Source organism: Austrofundulus limnaeus, unplaced genomic scaffold (genome assembly GCF_001266775.1).
Source record: "Austrofundulus limnaeus strain Quisiro unplaced genomic scaffold, Austrofundulus_limnaeus-1.0 Scaffold145, whole genome shotgun sequence".
NCBI lineage: Eukaryota > Metazoa > Chordata > Actinopteri > Cyprinodontiformes > Rivulidae > Austrofundulus > Austrofundulus limnaeus.
In genome coordinates, this window is record NW_013952547.1 from 4,491 (window position 1) to 15,937 (window position 11,447).

The 11,447-nt window shown below is 39.2% G+C and overlaps 1 protein-coding gene across 1 annotated transcript in view; it reads left to right on the forward strand.

The window, feature by feature from the left end:
• The first annotated feature begins 2,512 nt into the window (after positions 1 to 2,512).
• Positions 2,513 to 11,447, forward strand: part of kcnip1b (Kv channel interacting protein 1 b) — an 11,898-nt gene continuing 2,963 nt past the window's right edge. The window contains exons 1-6 of the mRNA XM_014016415.1: positions 2,513 to 2,831; positions 8,840 to 8,964; positions 9,044 to 9,113; positions 9,194 to 9,264; positions 9,358 to 9,465; positions 10,974 to 11,078. Of these exons, the coding sequence (XP_013871869.1) occupies positions 2,774 to 2,831; positions 8,840 to 8,964; positions 9,044 to 9,113; positions 9,194 to 9,264; positions 9,358 to 9,465; positions 10,974 to 11,078 (537 nt within the window). The 5' untranslated portion in view covers positions 2,513 to 2,773. The remainder of the gene's footprint in view (positions 2,832 to 8,839; positions 8,965 to 9,043; positions 9,114 to 9,193; positions 9,265 to 9,357; positions 9,466 to 10,973; positions 11,079 to 11,447) is intronic.

The following is an 11,447-nucleotide window of genomic DNA, read 5'->3' on the forward strand; positions in this document are numbered from 1 at the left end:
GGTAAATATAGCAGATCCGGTGAAAGGGATGAAAATACATCTGAATTATGAATGATTTAATGTTTAATTCATCAGCGCAGGTTCAGGTCAAACCTCTGCTCCACCTGAGCGATCATCACGTGATTAGCAAATGGCGGTTAGTAACAGCGGTTTTCACTGCAGATATTTTGATGAAAGAGTAAAACCAAACAAGTTTTGCTGCACAAAATGGTCCTGAATCATTTAACTTCACAGATGTTGACCTAAGATTTGGTGTGGTAGTAGCTGAGACTGATCCTCAACTCGTATTCTGAGGGCAACGAAAGTCCACAAGATCTTTGTTCAAAATTCTGTAAACAGCTATTTGGAGCTAACTCTGTGTTAGCAAAATATCTCGCCAGCTGGATTATAATGGTAAATGGCTTGAGTTTGTATATAGCTGATGGACTCCTAAGCACTTTACACTTCATTCATTCACACCCACATTCACACACCGATGGTGGTAAGCTACATTGTAGCCACAGCTGCCTTGGGGCACACTGACAAATGCTGGGCCATGCACCGGCACCACCGGTCCCTCTGACCACCATCAGTAGACAAGGCAGGTGAAGTGTCTTGCCTGAGAACACAACGACTAAGACAGCTGGTAACCTACCCGTTACCGCTATACTTCAAGTCAGTTTTACAGATTTTGTGGTAAAATTTGCTTTGGTTAAAGCTGAGAGCTCAAACTCCAAGTGTTACTCATTGAGCAAGATGCTTATTAACTGTTGGGGTTATGGCAACAGTTCTATTAAAATATATATTGTGATAAACACATGATCAATATCAATTGAATATGTCTGATAAAATGATAATAGTTTCACTGAACTGTGATCCAGAAGCACATGACCTTCTGGGAGATGTAGGCAGAGGAAAGGCTTTAGCTGCTCAACCTCTCATGGTCCAGCTGGTGGCATCAGCTAACTCATTCCCTCTTTGGTAAGCTAGCAACAACCTGTTGAGTAACATGTGCAGCAGTTTCACATTTCACCTCATTGCTTCAAAATAGTGCTGGCTGAGAATCATTCATACTCTGAGTGTGATATCTCATGAGATTAAAATTTGACCAAAGCAGCCACAACTTAGCATTTCTCAACATCGGATGATCTTAAATAAAAAAATAATAAATCTGGCAGCGGCAGCAGATGATTCACAATCCTTCAAGGAATGCTAGATTTGTATCTGAAGTAATTTTCATGAAACTGAGTATGAATAACTCAGTTTGGGTACTTGCCAATACTGCTACACAGTATAGAGTTAGAACTTTCAAGCACATTTATTTTATTTCAAATAAGGTGAACCTCCTTACTTATACCCTCTGACTGGAAAAATCAATTAGCATGTTGCTAAACTTGTAAATAAATATAAACAGCAAATAAGATTTTCTATCAAATTGTATACACTTCTTAAACATGGAAACTGGTATCGAAACTGGAATTGGTATCGGTTCCCAGTATCGGGGTACGAGTATTAGTACTTGTAAAAATGCTGCATGGGACACAACAGATTTGAAGAATGCCTTTTACCTCTGCACWTTTATAAACCAGCTGTTCTGCAAAAGATGAGTAAAAGTTAATTTCATTTTAAATTCTTTAAAATGTTTGCTGTGAAAAACTCTGTTTATGAATTCTTCCTTGTTTCACACCTTTTTTAAAGTATTTAAAAAAAGCAAGTGCCAAAGATATGTTGGCAAATTTTAAACGTTTAATCTTGTTATGCATCGTCTACATTTTTTAGTAGCCTTACTGCACTACTTTTACATGTTTTAGCTATTTTTCCTTACAACTCAACTAAGTGCGTGTGGGGAAAAAAAATCAAGAAATACAAAAAACTTAGACCATGTTGGAAAAAAAAAAACCTGCAGTGCATGAATTTTTTACCAAGCCACACAGGCTGACAAAGAAAGAGTGCAACGACTTTCTATTTCCTGTCTGCAGCATATTGGAGAAGGCCTTCACATTTCCATGCCTTAAACTTACACTTCACACGACACGGAGGCACCTCCTTTATGTCTCTGCAACAGCATCCTATAGAATCTAACAGTAATAAGATAAGGAATATTTAAGACCTTACTGTATATTCTAACATGTGTGTTTGGGGCTGGGTGGTCTGTTTTAGTGTTATGTCCCCACCACTCACTTTGATGCAGCTGGAGGGGTCTGAAGCCCCAGTGAACAGAACCATGTTGATGAGAGAAAGGATGATGGAAGGGGAGGGAGCTTTTCTTTATTTAACATTTGTGTGTGAATTTTAATGCTCAGTATTTAATTAAAAAAATAAGTACTCACTGTCATTCTTCTCTTATGATTTTTTTAAATAAAAGAATAAAAGCAGACTGATCAAAGATGAATATTTGAAGGTGAAAGAAAAACGTCCACCTCTGTTTTATCAGTGAATCAGTGAGTGCACGGCTCTGCAATAACACGGGGGGCATGAGGACGCAGGCAGCATGAAAAGAAAAAAGTGGGGGAAAGGCTGACAGATGAGTGGAGGGAGTGGCGCAGAACRGCGGCAGCAGCTTGCCTGTGTGTGAGTGTGAGTGTGTGTGTGAGGTGGGGGATCAGAAATTCAGAAGAGTTCGCAGAGAACCGTCCCCAGAGACTGATCTGGAACCTGGTGAAGTGAGTGGAGAGAGGGGAGAGGCAGAAGAGAAGAGGGGGCAAAAAGCCCTCTGAGAGGAAGGAGACGACCGCTTCTCTGAGCCAAACGGAGGAACCTTTTTAGTGGAGTTGCTGGTTTCCACAGGGACGACATGGGTGCAGTGGTGGGCACTTTGACCATGCAAACCAAACAGAGGAGACCATCGAGAGGTATGTCAACAGGAGAGGAGCAGAGACCTGAGGACACTTTAGGATGACAGACTAAAACTGGTCCATTCATGCTTTYGCTTCAGGATGTTGTTGCAGGTTAAACATCATCCTTTTCTTAAAGAAAACACTTGAGCATGCATGCAACCAGTTGCACTGATTGATAATTATAGAAAAAAAACGCTAAATAGAAAAAAGTATCTATTTAACTGGCTGCATAACTGATCTTCTTTAAGGCAATTAAACCCTTATATATTTGTGAACTCAAGTGTTGATGACAGACTACAGGATGTCCTTGAAAATGGCACCCCCAGACTGGTTTTTGTGTGCCTGCCAGTCAAACGTGTCAGCGAGCGTGGCGCGGGTGAAAAAGAAAACAGGCAGAGTTCAGGCGAGAATTAACACGCAGCTCACATATCATACCTCTCTCTGGCCTTATGCTTGAGGAGCCAGTTGTCATGGAGACCGGGTTGTAAAGGCATAATATAAAAGGAGAGCGCAAACACRTTCTCCATCTGGGTGAACGCTGTGTGTGTGTTTTTTTTTAATAGCACCAAGAGATGGGGATTAAAGGAATAAAAAGCAACAATTATCAGCTGACATAAGAAGAGGGCTGTGCTTTGGGTTCATTAAAAAATATCTTGTGTGCTAATTGAGTGCTTTACAAGCCTTTTAATAGAACAGGTCATCTTGTTGCTCGTTTCTCTCTCTCCAATAAAGTGGTCCAGCGAAAAGTGGGTTGTTGTGCTAGCTATGCGGAGTTACAGGAGATAAGATTATGCGGACAAGATTTAATCCTCAGAACACAGACCTGTTTGGCTTGTTTGGTATTGATATTGACTCTAGACAGACTCTAGATTAAATCTGTCTGAAGGGTCTTTCTACGGGATCTGGTCTGGTTGGAGTCCTGACAAGCTACAACTAAACACGCACAGTCAGAGCGAAACTTWTAAAAAAAATTTCCCATGACCACCATGATACCGTTATTTTATGCAACYAAAAAGTTTTGAAAGAATTTCTAAAGATAGGAATTGAGTCACTGTGCAAAAGAAATTAAAATAAGTGTTAAGGCTTCTGCCAGGGTGTATAGTATCATCATGGTAACCACGCACCAATGTCTTTCACTCCCCGACAAATGTAAGTAAGATAGAAAATATTCACAATTGTTTTATTCACAAAAAGTTGGTTCATATGTCCTTTAAAAAAAATAAAGCAYCGATTCTGTTGGAACAGAATTTCTTGGTGCAGCAGGAGGTCGAGGGAGTCCTCAGGATTTTATCACGGCTATTTGCAGATGATGTGGTCCCATGTGCCATGGTCTTCAACCTCAGTTCACAGACGAGTGTGAAACAGCTAGGATGAGGCTCTGCACCTCCAAATCTGAGTTCATGGTCCTCCAGATTGGTCTGTAATGCTGAGTTTAGATCAGGGTTCAGCAATCCTGGTCCTTGAGGGCCACTTTCCCGCATGTTTTACTTGTTTCTCTGCTCTGATTCAGTGACTGAGTTCTTCAACGTTTACAGAAGCCTGTTCATCCCCCATTCATTCAAAGCAGCTGTTTCACCCCAGGATTATACACAGGGGCATTCAATGTTTCTGTGTCATGATGGGGAAATAAATAAATAAAGGTTCTTATATGGAAGGGCAGAGTCGTTAAGAGCCTTAAAGCTCTATTTTTAAAATCTGGTCTTTTAGAGTGACAGGTTGAGTGTGTGCCAGATTCTCCTGCTGTCTCCTTTTCTCTGCTGATGCCAAACGTTGTTCAGTGATGCCCCATCAATGCATGACCATGCTGCTACTGATGGCAACAACTGAACTTAAGTTAAAACAGATGGAGACAAAACTGGGTTAAGAACAGTTTGTGCACTGCAGAGTGGTMCCCACTGATGGAGATCTTCTGACTTGTTTTTTATTCAGCTGTCACTCAAATAATAACTCTAAAGAACTGAGTTTAGGTTTAGGATTAGCTACTGGGGGAGGTTAGATTATAAAAAAAAAGTGTAAGAAAAATGAATGAAAGTCAACAGAAAGTCCAAGGGAAGATAAAAACGGTAAAAGTGAAAGTGAAAATATGTGTGTGTGCACATGTCTCGCCATCTTTGTGCAGATTGTCTTCAGAGGACAATTGTCCTTGTGAGGTCATTTTGCCTGTATAAAGGCTTTTAAACAGCACTCAAGTAAAAAATGAGCGATGAATGGGTTTTTGTGTGTGTGTGTGTGTGTGTGTGTGTGTGTGTGTGTGTGTGTGTGTGTGTGTGGGTGGGTGTGTGTGNGTGTGTGTGTGTGTGTGTGTGTGTGTGTGTGTGTGTGTGTTTGTGTTTAAAGGCAGCAGCAATCTTTTTGTCTTTTCACCAGTTGGATTTGCTGTCAGCTCCTCAGTCAAGTCAGAATTTAATTTTATTATTGCTGAACTATTTTTCTTAAGAGATGACACACACAGGACTACTTTCACTCTTAGAAAAAATTGTAAAACGTAAAGTTTTATATGTAATGTCATCATGATAAGTTTTTACTTAAAGGGGCAATATCATGTAAAAACAACCTTTTTTGTGTTTTATATCATGTTATAAAGTTATCCTCTCTTAAAAAACATGCCCAGAGTCTTTCTTTGACTCATTCATGCATGTTTGAGAAATCCTGTACTGTTCTGAGGCAGCAGGCAGGGGAGCAAAAATGACTAGCTCCTCCTCTGGTTTGTGTCTCCAAGCTGAGCTTCCTCATCACAGAGCACACACACACACCCGGCCCTGTGCTGAAATGGGCGGGGCTGAAGCGGAAGGAGGTTCTTAAAGAGACAGAGGCCAATTTCAATGTGTTTAGAAACAGAAATGATGAGAAGTCAAGTTTATTTTTTATTTTAACATAAAAACAACATTTTAACAACAACTGAAGGTGACATAGTTACCCTGTTATGGTATAGTATTGAAATATATGCCTGAGAAACACATAATATTGCCCCTTTAAGTTTGATATCAATTTAATGCGTCTTCAACAGTTTCCACGACATGAAGAACTTTTTCCAGCTAATTAGGTTAATAGGTAAAAGGCAGATAAGAGAGCTGGGTATAAAAAGAGAATTTTAGAGTTATTAGCTAGATCTCTCAGAAATAAAGATGGGCAATGGTTCACCAGTCAGCAAACAAACCTTTGTCTAAGAATGACGGACCAGTTTCAGAATACATGGTGAGTCAGAAGTCACAGGTCACCCTTTTGTTTCAGAAACAAAAGGAAGAGGGGTGGGGTCAGTCTTTACAAAAAAAAACTTGATCCTGATCCAATACGACAGACGTGTTCCAGTTATTACTTGCTGGGACATTTAGACGTGTCATTTTCACTTGTCTTTCTGAAAGAAAAGGGTGTCCTGTGACTTTTGACTCACCCTGTGAATATCCCACCTTCTGAAGACACCAAAAAGCTGATCAAACTTGGAAAATGTCAGCGGTGCTCTGGAGGAACACGTGCAGCCGTCCCGAAGCAGCTGCAGGGGTTAACACTGACAGATCTCGTACCCACCTCTGATTATCTCCATCATGTCATCGTGCATCGTTTCCTCTCGCAGCAGAAGCTTTATGTGTGAGCCATCAATTCAAAGCAGCCTCCTTCCTGCTAAACATCTGTGAACATCTGTAGAGTCTGAGCACATTTGGAAAAACTTAAGGAGTATATTCTTATAAGAAGATCGCTTTATTTCTTGGGTTTTAAATATGTTTCATTCTGCAATAAAACTCTTAGTTTTACCAATACAATAGGATTTTTTTTGTTTATTTTCTCCTCCACTGTTTTTTTTCCCACTCTCTGCCTGCTTTCTTTCCTCCCAGTTCTCCAACCACCCACTAATCAACACCTCTGCCTGTTTCCTTTTCACACCCTCATTTCATCTGTTTCAGTCACTGGAAATCAAAGCAACCTGACAAATAAGAAAAATAAAACAGAACTGAAGAACACCTTTGCAGTTTTGTTACCACGCAAATAAAAACATGTGCAAATTGCATTGCRTTGCACATGGCCGCCAATCTCCATGACAACAAGAGGTCACAGGATGGCAGCTCCGGGGAAGATGGAGGGGGAGTTAAATTAGTGTGTGAGGATGTGAGCTCACATTAGGGTTGACACAGATGAGTTGAACAGATGTGCTTAGATCCTACAAACATGATGTAAGAGATGCTGTGGTGCACAAACAGCAGCATCAATTAGGATTTTATACAAATTTGTTCAAGTTCATCGTGACGACTTGTTGCTGTCAGGAAAACAAAAGCTGGGAGACAAAGTGACGTTTCATGGATGAGAACATTTTTTAAAAAAATACAGTTTCAATGTGAAAGTGTCATCTTCTGATCCTAGTGATTAAAGCAGAACTAAAACTAAACAAATTGCAAATCCATTTGTGTAAATTTACTATAGTTTTAACATGTATTTTGGTTTTTAAAGTATAATTATGAATACCATGATAAGATGAACTCTTAGTCTCCACATTAGGGAGTTTTAAAGTTAAAAATACCAGATCCAAGTTGTCGTTAATATGAGTTTAAAGAAATGTAAAATTTAAAGTCACAATTACTCTTTAAAAGCTTTTGGAACTAATGTGACCTCATCTCATACATGTAACTTTTTTTATTTTACTTTTTATCTGTTTGTTAAAATACAAATGGGCTTCAGCACATTACTTTTCGCAAAATAGTTTAACTTAAATTAATTAAATTTACAGCAATAATTAAAAAAAATTTCACCTGGGTTATGTAGAAAATTTATAAACAAATAATATCTTACCTGTTGTAGATAACTCTTGCATCGACAGATTGAAGAAAAGGATCATAATTCTGAWTGGCTGATGACAAGTTAAACCAAATGTGGTTGGAATAAAAAAGAATTGCTGCCATCCTAAAACAAATGAAGAAAGAGTAAAGAAATGTGTGTATTTGTTGTAACAATGCTTCTTGCCTCTTATAGCGGGCAGCTGATTGGCAGCACAACCAGAAGCTCAAAACTAGAGTCAACAGCAAAATAAACTGGCAGAGAAGATTTGGCAGATTTTGCATGTGTGCAACCCACATACTCCGCTCTACTGCTCAGTCCACAAATGCTTGTTCCTTACAAATGTTGCACCATTTAAAAGAGCATTAACAGCATGACACATTGCCGAAAAGCATTGTTACAACAATGAAATAATTTAACCACAAATTTCCCTTATTTTTGTGCTAACTATATATAATTTCCAAACTTGTTTATAAAATGCTATTTCATTTGAATATTAGCAGCAAAACCAACTTTAGCCCAGCTGGAGATTCATGACATTTTTGCAGGAATAACTTTTTAATGTGAAACTGAAAACTGTGTAAAAGATTTTTTTAATTAACCACTTAGAAACTTTAGAGACTGAAGCTATTTTGAGACACCATCAACAAACATTGATTTTCGCTACGCTCGCCATCAGCTCATCAATTCACTCTGAAATAATCTTTTTTATCAGCTGTGTACAATTTTAAAAAATCATAATAATAATTGTTGATAACTTGTCACAGAACCCAACTTCAAATGGTCTGATCTGTCCCTTTAATGTCTTTAATACTGCTGCTGCCTGAGTGGGTGTTTGTGAACTCACTGATGTGGGCTTTGTTGCCCACCGCAGTAAGCTTTGACCAGCATCCAAAGACCGTGACAGAGACAAACTTGTATCTCCTCACATCATTACCCACCGTCATCCATCTCCTCATCCTCCCATTAATAAAATGCTTCAGCTCCTGTGTGGAGGGTTATTGTCATTCTTCACACAGCTCTTCCTGAATCATGCTTTCTCTCTTTATCCTCGTTCTTGTCTATTTTTTTCTGCTTCACTTCAACTCTGTGAGCGTTCATTGTTTTGTTTCTGCAGTCTAATCAGATCTGAGATGTTTTGTGCCAGCCTCAGGCCTAGAGTTGTCCGTTGTCTTGCTTCTTACAATCTTTCGTCTTCCAACAAACAAGAGAATACGAAATTGGACATCGTTCTGTCTTGTCTTTTCACTCTGCTGCAGATAAAACAGATGACGAGCTGGAGATGACCACAGTGTGTCACAGGCCAGAAGGCCTTGAGCAGCTGGAAGCGCAGACCAACTTCACCAAGCAGGAGCTGCAGATCCTCTATCGTGGCTTTAAGAGTGTAATGTTCTGATTCCATCACCAGAATGTTTTCTTCCAACAGAAGCAGAACAATATTGATGAAGCGTTTGATTTCACAGGAATGTCCCAGTGGAGTCGTGAACGAGGAGACATTTAAGCATATTTATGCCCAATTTTTCCCTCACGGAGGTAAAGCTGTCAGTTTTTCGCTGTCTCTGAGGTGATTCTGAACGGGAGAGCCTCACACGTTCATGTTAATCTTGTTGCAGATGCCAGCATGTAYGCACATTATCTTTTCAACGCATTTGACACCACAAACAATGGCTCTATTAAGTTTAAGGTAAAAACACATCACGTAAAACATACTTTTAATCTTCCCTTGTGCAAGGATTTGTTTTTTTTTACGCTGACTCAGCGTTGTTCCCATTGACAGGACTTTGTKATGGGCTTATCTATTCTGCTGAGGGGCACGCTGAGGGAAAAGCTGGAGTGGACGTTTCATCTTTACGACATTAACAGTGATGGATACATAAACAGAGAGGTGAGTCGGAGGTGCCACAGTGGGAATGGTAAATCAGCTCAGTCCCTTGTCTTTACAGAAGCTGAATATATAGGTCCCATTAGACCCTACTGGAAACTGGTCCTACCAGAAGTACGCCATCTTGGTTGGATACCTATAACATTACCAGTCTAGTTTTCAACTGCAGYTTCTTTGGATGCTAACGGACGTAATAGAGACATATTAAATAGTCTGTTGTTGAAAAGGTATGAACTGGGACTGAGCCATACAAAGTGGACAAAAAYAAAATGTGTCTTGAACTCACTCCCTGTGGTTATATCAGTCGTATTCACAAGAAATATGCCTACTCGGAGGTGTCAAACTCATTTTCACAAGAACCATGTGCATAATGGTGGCCCTCAAAGGGCCATTTGTAATCAACTTTGATGTTTTGTGGTTTACTTCAACTAAATACGAAATGTCACGTTCCTTGTCTCATTGCTACAGCTGAGAACTGCTAACAAACAATAATTGAGCTGTATTTCTTGCATAGTAGCAGCATTTTAATACATCTTATAAACACAGGAAAGTACCATGTGGACTAAATGTGAAATGAAACAAAACAGAAACACTATTCAAAGTAAAATTAAGACAGTTTATTCACTGTTGACCTGTGGTGAACAGCTGCCATCTTGAATACTGAACTGGGTTGCCGGAGTTCCTCCCACTTTCCTACAGAGAATTCCCACAGAAGTGAACATCCCTGTTTAAATCTACTATTTGTAAGTCGTAAACTAGACATCCACCTATCCAGACTTGTAGGGAAATTCTCACTTTCCAGTACAACTCCATAGCAAAAATAGCTGGCAAAAATGCAGCTGATGCATACTTTTGAACCCTGTCAAGCTAGTGTTGGGATGCTGTCATTTTATGGGTAAAATATTTAAAATGCATCATGGGAAATGTAGTTTATGGTCAATGCATATGCAGCATTCACTAATTTTAAGACAAAAATACATCTTTGAAGCTCTCACATAACACTTAAAATGCTGTGGTGGGCCACATTTAGCCCACGGGCCTTGAGTTTGACAAATATGGGCTACACTATGCAGGAACTATGTTCATAGTCTTTGGATGCTRTTAACCAAAGCAATAATAGCTTGAGGACCACTGTTAGGTAAAAGAGGACACTTAAAACAAACAACAAAATTCTGATWCAAGAATTTGTCCTTTATTTCTAGTCTATAAAGTCATTGCATAAAACGTGATCAGATCACATACTTGTGTTTTCAGATGGTTTGTCACATTCATCGACWCTCTGTGCTGAGTAACAAAGTTTGTTTGCCTTCGTGCTTTCTCAGTTTTGACATAAAAACTTTATTGATTTATCTTCTTCATTTGTTCACCCTTTAACCCAACCGTACACAACCATTGCTCTCACGTGAGTTCATTGAAGGGGAAAGTTGGTTTTGATTTGTKTATTCTTCTGAGCATTGCCCGGGTATAGGAAGTGCATCGTCCTTCAGGAACTATCTTGTGTGTTCTTGCAGGAAATGACAGAGATTGTAAGGGCCATTTATGACATGATGGGCAAGTACACCTACCCGGCTATAAAGGGAGACGTCCCGCAGCAGCAYGTGGATGCCTTTTTCCAGGTACACCTCCTGCACCTCACATTTACAGGAAGAGATGAATTTCTTGTATGTTGTGAGAAGTGTGTCTGCAAAGCACGGCTCAAGTTCATCAAGCAAACTGCTGTTTTCAGTTAAAAGAAATTAATTCATCTCTAGATTTGAGTTCTAATTGGATTTGAAGAAACAATTCTACAAAAATTCTGCAGATTTATATATGTATATACAGGTGCTGGTCATAAAATTAGAATATCATGAAAAAGTAGATTTATTTCAGTAATTCCATTTAAAAAGTGAAACTTGTATATTATATTCATACATTACATACAAACTCATATATTTCAAATGTTTATTTCGTTTAATTTTGATGGGTGTACCCCGCCCCTAGCACTG